Raw genomic sequence first — 19,477 nt, forward strand, 5'->3', positions numbered from 1 at the left:
TTAATATTGTGGTTTGAAATGGCTCGACAAATTGGTCACAGACAGTGAGGCGAGGGGGAGAGAAAACAATGTGCCCTAGAAACGGACCACTGGCGTTGAGGGGAGAGAGAGAACAAGGGGTTGAGGGATGACTGAGAGGAGAGGTTAACATGATTTATGTATAAGCTATTTAACAGGATCCACAAAATAATGTGTGTGTGTCCTGGCAGGTGTGCAGGAGGCATTCGATAAGGACTGGCAGGCCGGTAGGATCACTCAGGGGAACTACAGGAACGGCTCTGACGATGGTGTCCTGGCCTACAAACTCCTGGTGCAGACCGGCCGCAGGGATAAGCCAGTAAACATCAACCTGGTAAGAAATTAACTAGACTTGAGTCAACCTCACTTGAGTAAGATCAGATGCATCTCAATTCAACTCCAGTTTTCATAGATTGAATCCCATGATTCTCAGAGAGATGATGGAGCCGAGGTGGTTTATTCACAAATAAACTTTCACCTATATCCAAAGTTTTCACTCTTTTTAAAGAGCACATCACTGTTTATTTACTAAGAAACATACTATGCAGGTCGCCCAATTAACTTCGCAACCTAAACTAATTAACTTATTTTGTTTATTGGCTTTTTAAATAAGCGGGCTTGGTGACATTTTTATTTTATATATTTATTTTATTTTTATTTACTGAATGTTTTAAAAATGATATTACTTGCACCATGCTGAACTCTTTGAGAAAAAAAATATTGTTCTTATTTTTAGGAGTAGCCTAATATTACATATAATGTTTATTACTTTATTATTATGTCATATATGAAATTATCTATCTATCTATCTATCTATCTATCTATCTATCTATCTATCTATCTATCTATCTATCTATCTATCTATCTATCTATCTATCTATCTATCTATCTATCTATCTATCTATCTATCTATCTGTCTGTCTGTCTGTCTGTCTGTCTGTCTGTCTGTCTGTCTTATTAGTATTCATAATAATAATAATTAATAATAATATTGACTTGTGTAATATAAGATTTATAATATGTATTAGTAATGTTATATTTATATAGATTCTGAAATTATTGTTGATAATAATAATAATATTTTGTATTATAATTATTATTTACTATTAAACAATTGTCATGCCCATCTCTATTTCCCCCCCCCCCCCCCCCCGAAGTATATTGATACAGTACAGTGGCCTGGCCTTTTCTGTTACTTCCTGGTTGACATGATCAACATGTTTATGTGATTCTCTGGTTGTGTGTGTAATTCTCGAGATGACGGATTGGTGCTTGGCCAGATATGTCTTTAGCATCAGTGTCAGGGTTTATAACCACGCATAGGAACCACACCTGGCTTCTGAATGTTCGTCTGTATCTGTCCTCATTCTCTTTCTCTCTTTCTATCTCTGATTGCTTTACCAAGCACAGGAATTTAAAGCTCTCGATGGGGCCGCAACTTGCCTCTGAAAAAGCAATTAAGTCTTCATTTAAACCATTTGTTCCAGTTTCTTGCTGCAGGCCTAAAGCTCAGCCTATGCAACCTTTTCAGGACTCTTCAGAGGGGCCTTGTCAAGAAAGAAACCGCTGCACGCACACACACAAAAAAACATAACAGGTTAACACATTAACAGTTTCCAGTTGCTACCCAGCATGAAATGTCAGGCAAGAGGAGAGCAAAAATATGAAAAATACAAGGCATACCATATACCAGAGGGACTAGAGGGTGGGAGGTGTGGAGCAGATGGCGGCGAGAAAGACGGCGTGTGTGTTTGAGAGTGTGTCGTCTTGTCAGGTAATTGGCAATGCACACATAAGACCAGAAATGATTTGCATTTTTGTTGTTTTCAAGTGGTCATTATTGTGCTGAACCATTGCCAGCTGAATGGGAAAGAAAAGCCAGCCGATCTGTGTTGGTGTGCGGCCCTGTGATGTCATTTCCTCTGCCTGTGAGGGAAGAGGGGCGGCAGTGGGCCAGGAGGCCGCCAGCTTTGCACTGTGTGCTTCCCATGACAGCTTGAAGACATACAGTTGTTGCGCATCCTGCTGCTTAATGCAATCCAGATCTTTGGAATCCAGGTCCGCTTTTTTCTCTCCCGCCTCTCGCTTATTCCCTTCTCTTGGAAGTGCTGCCATGTCCCCTTTCAGTGTATACAGAGGCGGGAATCACATGCTGCCTGTCTCTTGGTCACCTTAAAACTTGCACTACTTTTTCCTTGGACTTCCATTTTTTTTCTTCATCTGATTTTTTTTATTATATTATATTATATTTATATTATTTATTTTAAAATACATTAAACAGAAAATCAATACAAAATGATACACTTTCTATTTTATATATTTGTTTTATTAAATTTAAATTTGATGAATAAGACATTTTCTTACTCATCTACTATTTTTATTTTAGGTTTTTATTTTTATTTAAACATTTTTCCCCTCATCTTTGTGATTACTATGATAAATTACAACCCTCTACAGACACACTGAGTCACCATTGAGGTTCGATGATGCTCACTGAGTCACCATGAGGCTCTAGTCACCATTGTCTAGTAAAAATCTTTTATAAAACTCGCCAGATTTTTACATGGAATGCAAGAACAATGCAAAAAAATCGACATAAATATAACATCAATAACCAAACTCAAAACTAAAGAAAAAGCACACATAAACAAAACTTAAAGCTGCAGTCCGTAGCTTTTCCTCTTTGTCGCCATCTCTCTGTTCGAAATCTGTAACTGCAGTGATTCGCGGAATTATCATCTTTACGTGGGTTGTAAATCGGCATGAAACAGCGCGGATGAACACAGTGTTTTGAGGCGAGTGGTGCTGTCAGTCACCGCGCTGTGTGGATACTGTCATACAGAATCACAGATTCACTTTTTGAAAGTTTGACCAACATAAGAATTTGCATAAGAAAATGTCTTCTGAACAAGTAAGTAACATCCATTTTTGTTCTGACCAACTAAGGGGGAAAAAGCATTCGACATGATAAGCTTCGTTAGATTTAATCAACGCGATTTACAGCAACCGTGCAAATTATAGCCTACTTTGTTCTCAAATTGTTCATGTTAACAACATCAGCATTGCGTGACTAATGTTAAATTTAATGTGTTTTATGGTTACCTGTGTAGTTCAGAATTCATATTCTCCATAATAGCAAAACGAGAAAGGCACAACAAAGGAAACTCCATAACTGTGTGAATTAAGAAAACGTACTGTTACACGATTGAACTATTGAAATGTCTTACTTGTTCAGCAGAAAAAGGCCGTCTCTTCTTCTGTTTTGAACCCCTTCAAAACACGGAGTTCACGCACTTTTCAAAAGCCCCGCCGATGTTTAAATCCTTGTTCGCATGAGACGGTTTCTTTCTCTTTCTCTAGCCACCTTAAATCCGAAGTACGAAGTCTTTTGGGTTTTATAACTGCTGAATCTCCAGTTGACACTGATGATTGTTGTTTGGATCTTTCTGGATGCCATAAGTTTAATTATGTAAAGTGCTGCGAGAAAAGCCTATACATCTAAACATGTCGTCACGCGCAGTATAGCCGGCTAGCCGAAACTCCTTCTTTATGTGTACGGGTGTGACGTAATGACGCAAAGACATGCTCGAATTTCCCGCGGAAACCCACCAGTACCACTGGAATTAAAATCATTATTACAAGCTAACCGTTTTGAATCTAGCTATGGCAAGCAGATAGTTTTGACCACTGGCAGAATAAGTTTTTTTTTAATATAATTATTTTGGATTATTTTTAACTTAAAAAAGTTACGGACTGGAGCTTTAACGTAAAATAGTCCAGCCCTGGTCCTCTCTCATCCTCTACTGTCGTCGCTCTTCCTTTTATGCTCCCGTAACTCCTCCATGAGACACGAGGCCGGTGCGGCACACAGGTTTGACGGCGTAAATGACTGGTCATATTAGAGCATGCGGCACTCGCATCGAACAAAGTTTATAAAGAGTGTCTGTTTTATCCATGTGTTTTTGATCATCGCTGTTGTAACGTATTGGGAAGCCAGAATGCGTATCCATCGACAGAAACGTACATTAGTCAAACTCTTGTCAGTCTGTTTTACGCTTTGTTATAATGATTTACAACAAACCTTATTATAAATGCGTCGTCAGTTTTAAGATGAACCGCGGTGAAAGTGCGTGCCAAACCGTGGGTGGAGAATGGTATGGTTATTTATTTTATTTATTTTTAAACAAGAAAAAAAAATTCTCATTTATTTATTTAATTTGTATTTAATCTCAAGATTTTTTGTTCCTTTCAGGCAGTTTTACTTGTTTTTAGTTTTTACTTGTGTTGAGTAGGATTTTAGGTCATTGTCCTATCAAATACCCTATTTTTGCCTTCACGGCAGGAGCCGTCTGTGGCGCCGGGCTTTGTGGGTATCCATAGGGGTCAGGAGAAGCAAGTGTTTGCAACATTTGTACAGATGCTGTGTTATTTTTATAGCTCTCCTCCATTTGCTGGGTGGCATTTCCTCCAGTGTTAACAGCAAGGTTAACTGCACACAGACGCGCTCAGGGACTCCGGCCAATTTTTTTATTGTTACACTAACTCAAGCAATTTTTCTCTCACTCACTCTCATTTCTACCACACACCCTGATCCCCCCACCCCCCACCACACACACACACACACACACACACACACACACACACTGACCCCCAACTCCTGGCTGGGAAACTGTAGATTTATTTTCTTGAGAAGCATGGATGGCATTGAGTGTGATGCCGTAATGACTTTGCCTTCACAGGAGGTAGCTAGGTGAGAAGCAGAGATTGCTGCAGTGCTGGTGGGCATTCACAATGCTCGATTATGTAGTACATACATTGGTGTTTCTGCTTTTTCTAGAAATAGTTAAAGTTAGCAGACAAACCGTGTTGAACAGTTACTAATTTCACTTTTTCTTTCTTTTTCTTTTTTTAATCACCAGCTAACCAGACAGCGGTTGGTGGGTGCCGATGGAATCATCAACCCAAACGCCTTCTATATTTATTTATCTGCCTGGGCGAGCAATGACCCGGTTGCCTACTCCGCATCCCAGGCCAACATCCGTCCACACCCTCCTGAGTGGCTCCATGACAGGACAGACTCCATTCCTGTCAGCAGACTCAACAGTGAGTACTTTCTGATTCATTTATCACCAGTCCAAGGGGCCAGAAACACTACAATGAGTCGATGTAACCAACTTTCATTTTCAGCATTTTAATATGCTGAATTGTGTTGATCTTATCCTGTTATCCTCAGTGCCTATGCTTTGTGAGCACAATAATTTCATCCCAAGCAGCAGAAGATGGCATTAATGCATTATGTGGTTGGGTTATGCTTAGTTTACATTAGTGGTTTGGAAGTTTAGACATCTTAAACCTGTGAATAAACCTGCTGTCATTTTGGGAGTTTTCCTTTATTCAGGTCTTATTTGGTAGGATATAATTTTTTTGTGCTAAATGATAAACGTCAACATGCGTTTACAACACATTTTACATCCGTAATTTTACCTATTTGATAGTAAAAACAGGATAATTAAAAAATAAATTATAGGACTAGACATATTTGTCTTATGGAGGATTTTTTATTTTTCAGCTTACCAAATAATAGGGCTTGGTGACATAATTTTAATTTTAATTTTATTCTTTAAACCTGAAGTGATGAGTTTTTATTTTTATAAAAAAAAAAAATTAAATCAGAAACAATTCATCAGTAATCCATAAATTTGAAACATGCATTGTTCATATTAAGACTAGGAGTATGATTAAATGTATTCTGTTACATATGAAGTTTTGACGTTTGGTTAATAATGGTCAACTGAGCTTTTCCACAACTAAATGACTTGTGTATCGTTTATGAAGTTCAGACAGCGAAAGTGGGTTTATTCCAATTGTAGTTGTATTTTTAAAGTTAACAGCAGCACTGGGCTGCGTGAGCTTGTGTACATTGTGTGTGTGCAGTACACAGTGGGCGCTCGGGGAAAATGTGACTGGATAACAAGCTGAAGCGGCCTCTCCGAGTCTGAGCCCCCACAGCAGGCTGGCAGACGTCCAACTCCCGTCCTGATGGAAATTTATAGTGGAGATTATAACGGGGCAAAAGCATGTTTAGCAAGTGGTCCTGCCTGACCCCTTCAGGCACTGGAACACACACACTCAGATATTCCCTCCCTTCCACCCACACGCCCTTCACAGATGCTCTCACACACACCTCTGGAGCGCTAGTCATTCTGGGTCACATTCTTCTGATTTTATTTGTGGTTTTAAGACTGCCGCTTATCCAAGTCCAGTAGCCAGAGTGATGACTCATTCCAGTCCTGCTGCTGAAAGCCCTGCAGTGCACACAAGCTTTGATGACAGGTGATAACTGTCAGCATGAATTTGGCAATACTAAAACGTTTGATGGTCGTCCGCGTGTGTGTGTGTGTGTGTTCGTTCCAGAGAGGAGCGGTGGGATATTTCAGTGCAGATTTTTGACAACATAATTACAGCAGATCATCGTCAGGATTGACACTCGGCTGCATGTCGAGATTTGATAGCTGGTAATTTAGCGCTCTTTTCCTCCTGGGGCGGTAAAGAAATCGACATGTTTAATAGGTGCAATCTGTCACTTTGAGAACACTAGACGTCCTTTATGCCAACCAAGACTCTCAAAGAGTGACAGGTCATGTGGCTTGTTGTAAAAGTAAAATTTACTAATAATTATCTAATTTGTATGGACATCTTTGTCTTGATGTCTGCAGTTCCGGCTGCTGAGCCCATCGAATATGCACAGTTTCCCTTCTACCTCAACGGGCTTCGTGAGACGCCACAGTTCGTGGAGGCCATCGAGAGTGTACGTGCCATCTGTAGCAACTACAGCCGCCAGGGCCTGCCCAGCTACCCCAATGGCTACCCCTTCCTCTTCTGGGAGCAGTACGTAGGCCTGCGTCACTGGCTCCTGCTGTCCATCAGCGTCGTGCTGGCCTGCACCTTTCTAGTGTGCGCCGTCTTCCTGCTCAACCCCTGGACTGCGGGAATCATAGTGAGTTTCTCCTTATAATGTGTCAGGGTTTTGTGTACACGCACATTAATCACAGACTTGGCTCTATCTGTGTATGTACATTCAAGGCTTGTACAAACCAAGTCAGAATTTTTGGCATGAAACGGAACATTTCTATTAACTCCTTCATGATCTGAAATATCCACTGCAATTATCTGTTGTTGTTTTTTCAGTTGGAGGCTAGGTCGTTTTTTTTTAATTGGTCACATGCCCGAAAAAATGAATTCATGTATCCAAACTTTTTTTTAGAGACGTCAGACTAGGTGTAAGTAGTTTTGGCACAAATCTATAAAAAATATTTTCAAATATGGTTTACTTTCGTAGCATTTAGTTAAGCTGGACTTGGTGTAAGCAGGTCTTAAGTGGTAATATATAGATATAAATAATATTTATATCTATATATTACCACTTAAGACCTGCTTACACCAAGTCAAGTTTCTGCTGGACTTGGTTGAACAAAAATAAACTATTTTGTTGCTCAAGCTTATCTATTCAGTCATTATTCAATGGTATACTAAAAATCCATGTGAAAAAAATTACTTCTCGCTGTTCTCAGGTCAAATATTTATGCAATTAATTTCGATTCATTAATTACAAAGCCTCTAATTAATTAGATTTATATCTTTTGAACTGAGTTTTATTTCATTGTGTTACTCTCTCAAAAGTCAACCTTTTGAAATATTATAGTCCTGTTTTGGAGTAAAAAGAAACATTTTCAAATATTTGTTTCGGTTATTCAACAGTACATGCATCATAGGGTTCAATTAATGCTAGTTTTTCAAATTCTTCATATTCTCACTCCTTTACTAAACTTCATCATCCGTTAATATCTATTTACTCAGTTTTTTTCCTCACAAAATAAAAGGTAATTGTGACCTTATTTTTTTGCAATTGCACATTTTATATTTCACAATTGCAACTTTATAGTTAATGTTTTATTTATTGAAATTGTGACTATTCCTCACAACCACATTTATATCTCATAACTGCACCTATATATTTCAAAACTGCATCTATTTTCATAATACCACCTTTAAAACACTAATTGCACATATTTCTACTAGTCTTAAATTTTATTTTATATTATATAATATTTTTCAATTGCCGTTTTAGTTCATATGTCATAAAACAAGTTTCTTACAATTACATTTAATAAAAATTTTTACTCTGGGGTGGAAACAAGCTTTCACAACGTCGTCCTCATTATTCTGTGAAGGACTGTGATTTACAAGAGGTTTGGAAGTAATTAAATGTGCACAATTTAGAGCAAGACAGGGGAGGCCAGGCAGGAATTGCTGAAGAGAAGCCGTGTTTTTACAGCCCTGCGCTTTGTGTTTATCTTATACTGTCAGAGCCAGTTTGTTTAGTCTACATGAGGCTTTTTGAGACATTTCTCTAAAATAAATGGGGAAATGAGAGGTTACCACAGCAACTATATCACTCCACATATATATATATAAAAGACCTGCTGTTCCTGCTGAAATGTGCGCGTATGTAACATTTATATCATTCGTGAGGCCTAACTTTCTTTCCCACACTCTGTCAGCCACTTTTTGATGGTTTCTGTTTTATTAGGGGCAGTGTTTAAGCCATCTAACTGATCCAACTCTGTCTGACAGGATAGCGGCTTCATCCTTTTGCTTTACTGGACACTTGAAAGGGAAAGTTATAGCCCTGCTTCAGCTTTTACCATTGCGCTTTTGTCCCAGACCACCAGCGGCCCCCTTAAACTCCATACGTCCCCACTTCCGCAATGCTCGACCCCCCTCCCTTTCATTTGCCAAGCCCTCCCAGCCCCCTCCGTTGGCCCTCTTTCTGTCCTCTTCAAAGGCAGCTAGGCCCCCAAGTAACCCAAGACTCATCAGCTGATTATAGCATTTACTTTACCAGTTCATAGCCTGAGTTCAGCTCCATATGAAAGCGTCGCTGAAGAGCAGATATTTTCCCACATTCCACAGCACTTTATCTAAGCTGACCCATCTAACCCGAGCTGTACTTTACTTTAATCTATGTAAAGTATGGCTCCTTGTGTTTTCGGAAAGAGCTAGGATGATGGATTTATGTTTGCCGGTCCTCTTCAACAGGTGTTGGTGTTGTCTTTGATGACGGTGGAGCTGTTTGGCATGATGGGATTGATCGGCATCAAGCTCAGCGCTGTGCCCGTTGTCATCCTCATCGCTTCTGTTGGCATCGGTGTGGAGTTTACCGTCCACGTGGCACTAGTGAGTTCATGTGCTAGTCATAATTGCGACTATTTCTCGTAATTGCATCTTTTTATCTCACAATTGCGACTATATATAGCTAGTTCACTCATTATTATTAATATTATTATTGGTCTGGGTGATTTATATCGATCATGTTTGTGATGTTTTCTTCTCAGGCATTCCTCACAGCCATCGGGGACAGGAACAAACGAGCCGTTTTAGCACTTGAGCACATGTTTGCCCCAGTGCTGGATGGAGCGTTTTCCACCCTGTTAGGAGTCTTGATGCTGGCAGGGTCAGAGTTCGACTTCATAGTCAGGTAAAGACTCCAGACATGTATTTTTCAATCCCTTTCTGCCACATAGATTGTAGTACATTTAATGTACTTTAAGATGGGATAGCTGTGTTAATCAGAATAAAGGGTTAGTTCACCCAAAAATGAAAAAAAAATGCCATAATTTACTCACCCTTATGTCGTTTTTAAAACCTGTAAGACTTTCATTCATCTTCGAAACACAAATGAAGATATTTTAAATTAAATCTGAGAGAATCCTGTCCCTCCATTGAGTCCAGGCAACTACCACTTTGTCCCTTCAAAAAGTTCATAAAGAGATCGTAAAAGTAATCCATATGAATTGAGCAGTTTAGCCCAAATTTTCAAAAGAGATTTGATCGCTTTTTATGATGGACAGATTTGATTTAGGCTTTTATTCACATATAAACATTGATCAGTGAATATAAACAGAAGCTCTACCGAACCTGCTTGACGCACAATGACAAACCTCATTGGTTATGATTTAATATTCATGAGGAGAATGATTGTGGTCCAATGAATATCCTGTGAGTGCATAGCTATCTGGCTCAACATATTAAAGTATAAACATAGAAACTATCCCTCATCATAGCTGGTTTGACAGAAACTGATTAACATAGAAAAGATCACTTTTATCGCTTGTCGCTTTTGTCACATAACGCCTGGTTAGGACACAGTGCAAATGTTTTCCAACCAACCTCCCTTCATGTTCAACATGAGCACGTATCTTTCCTGTCTGTCTTCACAGAGCTTGAGGCTCTCCTGTGTTTTCTGTAATTTTTTTTTTTTTTTTTACGGCCCTGCAAAGACATTTACAAGCTGAGCACATAGAGGGCCCGGGGGTTATTTTGCAGCATGTCGAGGAGTGGAAATGAGGAGTGACACACACTGCTACTTAGAGGATCTAAATCAGTAACTTTGCAATTGCTTTATGTTTTATGTCCTTCCCGTCCTCAGATGAGTCCGAACAGATACGCAAATTTATTGTTTCTTGGAGCGGTATCGAGACTATCATTGTGCTGAAATTCAAATCACACTTATATCAAACTGAGTCATGAGTGTTTGAGTGGTAAGTTTCTCGGCTGTTTCTATGGGAGAGAAAGAACAAATGTCTGCAGTAGCTCATTCTTATTAGAGGACTGGAAAACCACCACAGCCCTCCACCCTCAAATCACTCTGGATCTAAAGTAGCATGCCAGAAAAATAATACACACACAAGTTCAGAGCAATCACACACTCTCTCCGCAGACCACATTGGGCCCCAGTCCCTCTCATGGGCTCCCATTGAAACGCAACTACTGTTTTTTCATCAAACAAAACCCCCTGGCCTCCGAAGATATGGAAAAAAAACAAAAAACGCAGGCTGTATTTTTATAGCCTTGCAGGAATAAATGTTTCCCTGACTTTGCTCCGTCAGGTCCGCTAATGTTTTGAATCTAAACAGATCGGACGAGTTGCTCGGCGAGGTTTCACTTGGGAGAAGTGGCTTTCGAGAACAGCTCTTGGTTCATGGACACTTCACGCGACGTCTCAAGAGTTCAAAGTTGAAGAACATAAAACTCTTTTGTTGCTTCAGCCAGTCTGAAGGAATCACTCTCATCCGTGGAAAAGCACACCGGCTTAAATCACTCGTCAACACGAACATTTAGTTTGGAGTCTGTGACTTTCCGAGCGGTTCGACCAAGATGTCTGTTGAGTTGTAGCTATTGATCTGTTTGATCTCTCTGCTTGTGAGTTCTGCCTTTCGTGTGGTAGAGCAAGAGCCAAACGCAAACCCAAAAGTGCAATTCAAGGAGCCTTACTTGATGAAATGCAGACATAGTCTAAAGACCCAAACTTTTTTGTTTTGTTTTGTTTCAAACATAAGCCTAAATAATACCAGGCTGGCTTCTCTCTCCACTCTCTCCCCAAACAAGTGGCGTCTGCTTGGTTAAACACTGTGGTAGCTGTTCCCTTGAACCAGACATACGAATCCTCCCAAATGACATAAAGTGAGTGTGCCTAGAGAGACACCCAGGTCTGTGGTTCTCTAGTGAGAAGCCCACCTCGTGCGGCCATAACAGGACATTGTTTGAGTCTGAGGAGCGGCTTGTAAACCTGGGGAGGCCGAGCAAGAGCAGCATCAGTTATAAATGTGTCTGTGGGTTTAGTCTGAGGTGCAGCTGTGCTGCATACCAGCTGGCAGGCCTTCGCTAATGTATCCACTGTCTCTCCCACACACGCAGTCACATATTTATTCCAGTATAAAGTATGGTTTAAATGCATATTTCGCCCATGCAGTACCTTTGATTTGACTGCAAAAATTTGTTTTCCAGTAAAAATATCCGTATATAAATGTATGCAAAAAATACATTTATAATGTGAAATTAAGTTATATAATATTTATTTGATTTACTTTGTTTATTTATCTCTTTATATTTTATCTTTTACATTTTTTTAATGATCAATCTAACATTGTGTGTGTGAAGAAGATAAGAAGTACATTAAGGCCTGGTTCCACAGACAGGGTTTAGATTAAGCCAGGATTAGGCCTTAGTTGAATTAGGACATTTTAAGTAGCTTTTGTAAATGTTCCTTAAAAAACATTACTGGTGTGCATCTTGAGACATAACAATGGTACTGATATATTTTAAGATATGGCTTTTAGTTAGAACATGCTTTGTCTGTAAAACCAGGGGTGAATTGTACTAAAATACATATTTCATATTTTGTCTTTCATCTATATATATAAGTGTGTGAATATATATGTGTGTATATATTCAGTGTATATTTTATGAAAAGAGGCATTGTTCTCTCAGAGCTCAGCTCAAATAAATTAGTCTTGTTTTAAAACGGTTTAGATAATTTACTGGAAAATAAGAAAACGCATTGATTGATGCCAATTTTTTTTTTTTTTTTTTTTGCAGTGCATACATTTAGTAAATGGTAATTTTAAAGAAAACATCAAGAAAAAAGTGTGTCCTCATCCCAGTATTTCTCTAAAGTACAAGATGGCAACTGCAATTTGAGCTGCAGCAATTTACACTGATGCATTGCTGGAGTAGCGAAGGAGGGAAAGCTGGCTATAATGAAGAAGAGAGAAAGAGCGAGGGAGCGAAGGAGGACAGGAGGGAGGGATTTGTCGAGGAGATTGGGGGGTCTTACCTGATACTCTAGAGATTTAATTAGAGCAGGGGATTGTAAAAGGCAGGGAAATTTCACAGAGGCTTAGCATAGAAAGACTGATAGAGAAAGAAAGAGAGGGAAAGTGAATGTGCTCGAGGCCAGGCAAAAGGGGCCTGTAGTCTTTCCTCTCGTCTCTTCCTCCTAGACTAAATTGTTTAAATTCTATACCGTTCACTTCATTTGTTTGCTTCTGCGTTCTTTTTTTAAAGAGCGAGAGAGGCCCCTGTCCCTTTGTGCTTTGCCTCTCTTCTCTCGCAAGCCTGTACTCCACATTCCTTCCCGTTTTGCTTTTCCCTGTGTTTGCTTGTACTCCACTCACCCCTAGAAAAAAGAGAAAAGAAAAACCTCTCTCTTTTTCCTTCCCTATTTTCCATCCTTTTGAATTAACCAACTAATTATGTCCTCTGCTTCTCTGTGCTGCTTTCTAAAAGACCTCTTTGGAGACTTTCTCTGGCACAAGGTAATTTTGTTTAAAACCAAACCCGACTAAAGTCTTTTTGTGCGCGAATGTTTGTTAGAATGTGCCTGAGTGACTTTTGCTCTGTGCTTGAGTCATAGTAGTAAAGTTCCTTTTTTATTCTGATTACAGTGTTTTTTGCTGTGTATTTACAGGTATTTCTTCGCTGTTTTGGCCATCCTAACAGTATTAGGGGTCCTGAATGGACTGGTGCTGCTCCCAGTCTTATTGTCCTACTTTGGCCCTTATCCTGAGGTAAGAGGATTGCTCCTGTTAAGTTATCCTGCATAACGCCTTCACATACCATACGTAGTGCTATACGGACCCACTTCAGGTCATGATACATGTCTTTTTACTGTGTATTATACCTAAGAATAACTTATTTCAAGATGAGCATATACGGGACTGAAGCAACTTAGGTTTACTTACATGCATTTTGTTTATTTTTATTTTTATAGAAAAATCATGTTAAAATGTATCAGAGATGTATTGTTTTGACAGCTTTGATCATAAAACTAAGTTAAAATTTTAAATATCATCTTAAGACATATCATTGGCAGAAATAGAATGACGACTGATATTTACATGCATTTTATTTTTTGGCCATATAAATATCAGCAACTGCTCCAAATTCCATATTTTAGCTCAGTTTGAGCCTCTGAATAAAATTGGGGTGTTTTTTACTCCTTGAGGATGAGCTCCATATTTTTCTATATCATACAATATAAGCCATAAAAGCTTGATGTATCAAATATAAACAAAAAACAAATATTCAAAAGTGTTTTTTTTATTTACATTTTTTAAAATATTTTTACTGTTCCATTTAAAAAAAGTAGATTTTTGACTTATTTCAAATGTCAGGCTTTACAGTGTTCAATTTTAAAAACACTCATGTTTTAAAAACAGTGTTTAATGTAATCTTTCTTATACTGTACATTATAATGCTTTGATGCCTAAATTCACTTGCAGCATTAAAAATGCTTGATTATAGTTTAATTTAAATATATTTAGACAAAATAGCATATCATTTTAATATCTGCCATTTATCTGTTATCAGCATTTTTAAGAGTGGCTAAACTGAGCCACTGTGAATATTCAAAACTATGCGATGATGTTAAATATTTTAAATATCACAGGAACATCCACACATTTTAGATAGAGCAACTTCTCAGATTTTTATTTTCATGGCCAATACACTTTCAGGTATCTCCAGCGGACGGACGAAGCCGGCTGCCCACCCCGTCTCCAGAGCCTCCCCCACAGGTGGTCCGCTTCACCATGCGGCCCAGTCACACGACCCCTGGAGCAGGTTCAGACTCCTCAGACTCAGAATACGGTTCCAACACTACTGTGTCTGGCATTAGCCAAGAGCTTCAGCAATATGACCTCCAGCCCAACAGGGGGCGATCAGCCAGACTGGAAGAGGTGCAGATCGCCACAGGGGGACGACAAGGCAGTCGTCAAGTTGAATTGCCAATGTGTCCTTCTTACTCAGTGAGTAGAGTGTTTATATCACTATGTATTTGACATAAAAACAATGAAGTAACGTTGTTCCAATGTTTTCCACAGGATGACTCTAGACAGCAGCAACCACAGCGGCATTACAGGTCTACCCATCTGCCCAGTTCTCAGGATGCTGGACCTCAGTCGTCAAAGCGATACTGTAGCAGGGACCCTAAGAGGGATTTTGGGAGCGGACACCCGCCTCCCCCTCACAGGCCGCGCATGGATGCTTTTGAAACCGCGCCTGAGCCAGGAGGCCGTTCAGGCCCCAACCACCGGGAACGTTCAGGGGCCCATCGCCCCCGTTCCCACAATCCTTACTCTCACCCTTCCCAGCCGTCCACAGGCCCTGCCTATGGTCAGCCCATCACAACGGTGACGGCCTCGGCCTCGGTGACGGTCGCCGTTCATTCGGGGATGCCCGGCCAGAGCTCTACCTACCCGTCCCACCCCTCCAATGACAGCTATCACACTTCAGAAGATGTCTACACTGACCCTCTCTTCTCCGACCCTCACGTGCCCTTTGACGAGAGCAACAACAGCTCAAAAGCGGAGGGCATGGAGCTGCATGATCTAGAATATGACACTCCCAATGTCTGCCACACAAGACCCTCCAGCTGAGGTTAGTTGGGGAGCTTCTTATACGGCGGAATTCAAGTAAAGCGGTCCACATCAAATCAGCAGGGCTGTCAATTTATTCAAATGTTTAATAATATTAAATAATATTAATATTAATAATGTATGAATTAAGGTTTAAGTTTATATTAATTAAAGCTAAATGTAATTAAAATCCATATATAATACTATATTATAACCGTGATACATTTTTTCAGGATTATTTGATGAATAGAAAGCTCAAAAGAACAGTATTACTGAATAACAGTATTCATTTCTTTCCCTTTTGTTCAATTAACTGACACCAAACTTTTGAACGGTAGTGTAAATACTGTTCTTTTGAGATTTCTATTGATCAAAGAATTCTCAAAAAATGAATCACGGCTTCCACAAAAATATTAAGTCAAGTCAGTTCTATTTGTATAGTGCTTTTCAAAATAATAATAAAAAAAAAAAATGAAGCTTTACAGAAAACTATGATGTTAATGTGGTGACACTTTACAATAATTTCCATTAATGCATTATTAACTAACAATGAAAAATACGTTTATTACAGTAATTATTCATCTTTGTTAATGTTAGTTAATAAAAGTACAATTGTTCATGTTGTTAGTTCATTTTAGCTCAGGACCGTTAAATGATATAAACAGATACATCTTTTCATTGTAATAATGTATTAGTAAATGCTGAAATTAACATTTAACTAAGATTAATACATTCTTTAGAAGTATTTTTCATCGTTAGTTCATGTTTACTAATATCGTTAACAAATGGAACCTAATTGTAAAGTGTTACAGTTAGTGTTTATATTTGAATATCTTCTTGGCTTATAGTCGCATTTAGCAGATTAGAGCTGATATTAAGCATCACAGTGGTTTTCAACATTGATTATAAGAAAAGTTTCTCAAGCAGCAAATCATCATCTTAGAATGATTTCTGAAGGATCATGTGACACTGAAGACTGGAGTAATGATGCTGAAAATTCAGCTTTGATCACAGGAATAAATTACATTTTAAAATATATTCAAATAGAAAAGTTATTTTAAATTGTAATCATATTTCACAATATTACTGTTTTACTGTATTTTTGATCAAATAAATGTAGCCTTGAGCATAAGAGACTCCTTTAAAAAAGCATTAAACATTTCTTTCTTTTTTTAATTGTTAATGAAATTACATATATCAAAATGCGTTTTTTAATTGCATTAGTTATTTAGCACATACTTGTTTATAATAGAATTAGAAAAATAAATTGACAGTCCTAATACAAACGATTACTAATAATAACACCTTTCTATCTGATTCAATTATATGGACTTAACCAGGTATCTTATCTGTTATTAAACCTGTTTTTTCCCCTACTTTGTCTTCACAGTGGTTGAATGTTGAAGCTCAAACAGCCAAAGATGGGACATCTGTCTGCCAGCGTGGCATAAATACATGGTGCTGCATGGCGGGGACACTTTGACCAGCGGCGCCATTTCGGTGCTTGACTCTGTTACTGTATAACCCTGGTGTATTATTGTTAGATATTTCTAAGTATTTATGTGTACACAAATGTAAATAATGAATGAGAGTAGCTATAATTTGACCGGGATCGTCAGACTTGTGTGTTCCAAGTGCCCACCCATCATTTGGGTATCTGTGCCATAAGGAAACTTCATTCTTGACAAACATTTCAGCATACAGTCGTTGCTGCTTATGATATTGTTGTAATGTTTGTATAATGCTATGCAATTATTTTCTCTAATTTTATAGAACTGTGCGTGTGAGAGTATGAAAATGTACAGTTTTTGTTGTTGTTGTATGTGTGCATGTATGAATATTTTGGTCCACGTCAGGCCCCCTAGACCCCTCAGATGCATATTAACTAACAAGAACAAACACTAAGTGGCCTAACATTATATGTTGAATGATTTTGTGGCAGTTCCATTGCACTTACGGTACACTTCTGTTCAGAACACCAGTACAAAACTGCACAGATACTTTCACTTTCAGAGGACACATTCAGGGAAATGATATTTGTTCAGACATATGCTAGAACACGTAGAACTTCACATTAATATCCAGTTGTTTGCCGACAAGCATCAGATGTTTAAGCGTGCGTGCGGATGTTTGCGTTTTGTGTATATTGAAGCGTTAGAGTTTATGCTTTTTTATTTTAATTTGCTTATCACAAACCTGTGGTAGTTCAAAAAAAAACAAATACTGTTTAACATTGAAACACGCTATGCGTGAGAATTTAGCTGAGCAGAAATGAAGAAGGAAACGAGTGATTGTTGGGTGACTGTGCCTCTGTTTTTCTGTCCTCTGTACTGGAACTCTCTCTGGCCTCTTGTATTCTCTTCATATTCCAGTTATTTACTGTAAAACGGTCATATGCGGCCACCCTAAATTTGCTCATGACTCCAACTTTGCATTACTAAGGTAATGTAATGTGACGGTTATTTCGGGTTTTCATTGTAGCGTTTTTTTTGTTCGTTTTTTACGGTACGGCATTATTTCTGTTCAATCATGGTTTAAGCTAAAACATTACTGTTAAAACAATATCCGCTCTGATTCTGGTGACGTAACTTTTTTTGGTCTTTTTCGTTTTTGTTTTAATAAGCTATGCTAACGAGCAATCTCAAGGTGTGCGTCGCATAACGGCCGATCATGACGATGGTTTTTGTCAATTCGTTGACCTCCTCAATGACAAACCACAACTACTGGCCCTAATTTAGCACGAGCAGTTCTCTGCGCTGACCTCACCTCATAAAAATCCACAACATAACGCTGTGACACTAATTGGACATTCCCCCCTCAACTGCCAAATGGTGCAAGCGAGTGCTTTAAGGGTCAAGGGTCATGGAGCCCCCACTCCTCCATGGCTCTGAAGCTGGCATGTGTGTCTTTAACAGTGTGTTTGTGTTTGCTGCGACCCCCTCGTCCAGATTGACTTCCTGTCAAACATGTGTTTGTTCTTGACAAAGACTTTGAGAGCTGTTCTGTGTTGTTTGTTTGTTGTGTTTGTGTTCTCCTAAATGTCACATTGGCAGAAATGGGAGAAAATCATGGCTGGCAACTATTGTAATGTTTATATATATAAATATATATATTCTATTTTTTTTTTTTTTTTTTTACAGTTGTTTTGCAATATTTATATTTTTGTATAATAAGATGTTTTGTTCAATTATGGTCATAATGCCAGTTCTTAACAATGCAGGGATTTTTACGTCTGTCGGAAAACACTATTATTACAGTTTCTTTGTTACAATAATGGATTTTGATCTGTATAAAGTGCTTACTAATGTTAAATAGGAAAAAAGAGTATATAACATTTACCTTACAGATTCATCATAGCTCTTAGAGGATTTTAAAAGGAAAAAATAATGTTTTTTTTTTACAGACTGCCATTTTTTCCCATTGTTTTGGCGTGGATGTATGTCGTTTTCAGTTACAAAGATAAATGTATGCCATATAATTTATTTATATGAAAATTTATTTTTGTAGTGTACATAGTAGTTGTCAAGTTATTTGACAGAAGTATATTTTTAAAGAGTTTATATGTAATGCTACCATTTTTGTGAGAACATAACTGAGAAGACATTAAGATGCACACTTTCATTGCTAACTTGTTCTCTGACAACTAAAGTTCCCCTGTTACAGTGTTATATAGACGAGAGTGAGTCCAATCTGAAGACTGTTTTTGGGTTTTGTGAAAAGCTAGCCATGAAAGTAGAACAAATGTACTAGCTCTCTAAATAATAATGTTCAAACACTGATAGAATTCTAACAAATAAAAATATTATAACTTATTTGTCTCTTTGCTATACATTTAATAAATGATTCTTTAAAATGTAGCTACACCCGTGACTATTTCTTTAGCGTAACCTTGTGACCTTCACGAGTCAAATGTTGCATGGAGCATTAGCATTTTCATCACCTAACACCCAGTCATTATACATTTCCTCACATACGGGCCTTAAACTAACAAACCTGATTGATTTAACCAAGCCACCCGAGCCGTTGTTGGTAATGCTGTGCGAGTCTTAGAAAAGAAAGAACAATTCAATGACCTAGCCTCTGTACGTATCAAACGTACAATCAAAAGGCCTAATCAATTTGCCTGAACTTTACATTAAAGTCAAGAAAGTCCGACAACATTATCTCGCGCACAGGATTTCGACTTGCTGACATCTGGCTAC

At 38.4% G+C, this 19,477-nt stretch overlaps 1 protein-coding gene across 2 annotated transcripts in view; it reads left to right on the forward strand.

Annotated features, from left to right (window-relative positions):
- ptch1 (patched 1) overlaps window positions 1-19,087 on the forward strand; it is a 69,020-nt gene extending 49,933 nt beyond the window's left edge. The window contains exons 16-24 of one of the 2 annotated variants that reach the window (XM_056237564.1): window positions 210-352; window positions 4,938-5,121; window positions 6,735-7,015; window positions 9,118-9,255; window positions 9,414-9,556; window positions 13,328-13,427; window positions 14,376-14,666; window positions 14,742-15,297; window positions 16,666-19,087. In XM_056237564.1, the coding sequence (XP_056093539.1) occupies window positions 210-352; window positions 4,938-5,121; window positions 6,735-7,015; window positions 9,118-9,255; window positions 9,414-9,556; window positions 13,328-13,427; window positions 14,376-14,666; window positions 14,742-15,296 (1,835 nt within the window). In that variant the 3' untranslated portion in view covers window position 15,297; window positions 16,666-19,087. Of the gene's footprint in view, window positions 1-209; window positions 353-4,937; window positions 5,122-6,734; window positions 7,016-9,117; window positions 9,256-9,413; window positions 9,557-13,146; window positions 13,176-13,327; window positions 13,428-14,375; window positions 14,667-14,741; window positions 15,298-16,665 lie in introns of those variants that run through there. The other variant, XR_008804125.1, reaches the window with a different exon arrangement.
- The last annotated feature ends 390 nt before the right edge of the window (window positions 19,088-19,477 follow it).

This window comes from Rhinichthys klamathensis, unplaced genomic scaffold, assembly GCF_029890125.1.
Source record: "Rhinichthys klamathensis goyatoka isolate OS25496 unplaced genomic scaffold, OSU_Roscu_1.1 h1tg000487l_1, whole genome shotgun sequence".
Taxonomy (NCBI): Eukaryota; Metazoa; Chordata; class Actinopteri; order Cypriniformes; family Leuciscidae; genus Rhinichthys; species Rhinichthys klamathensis.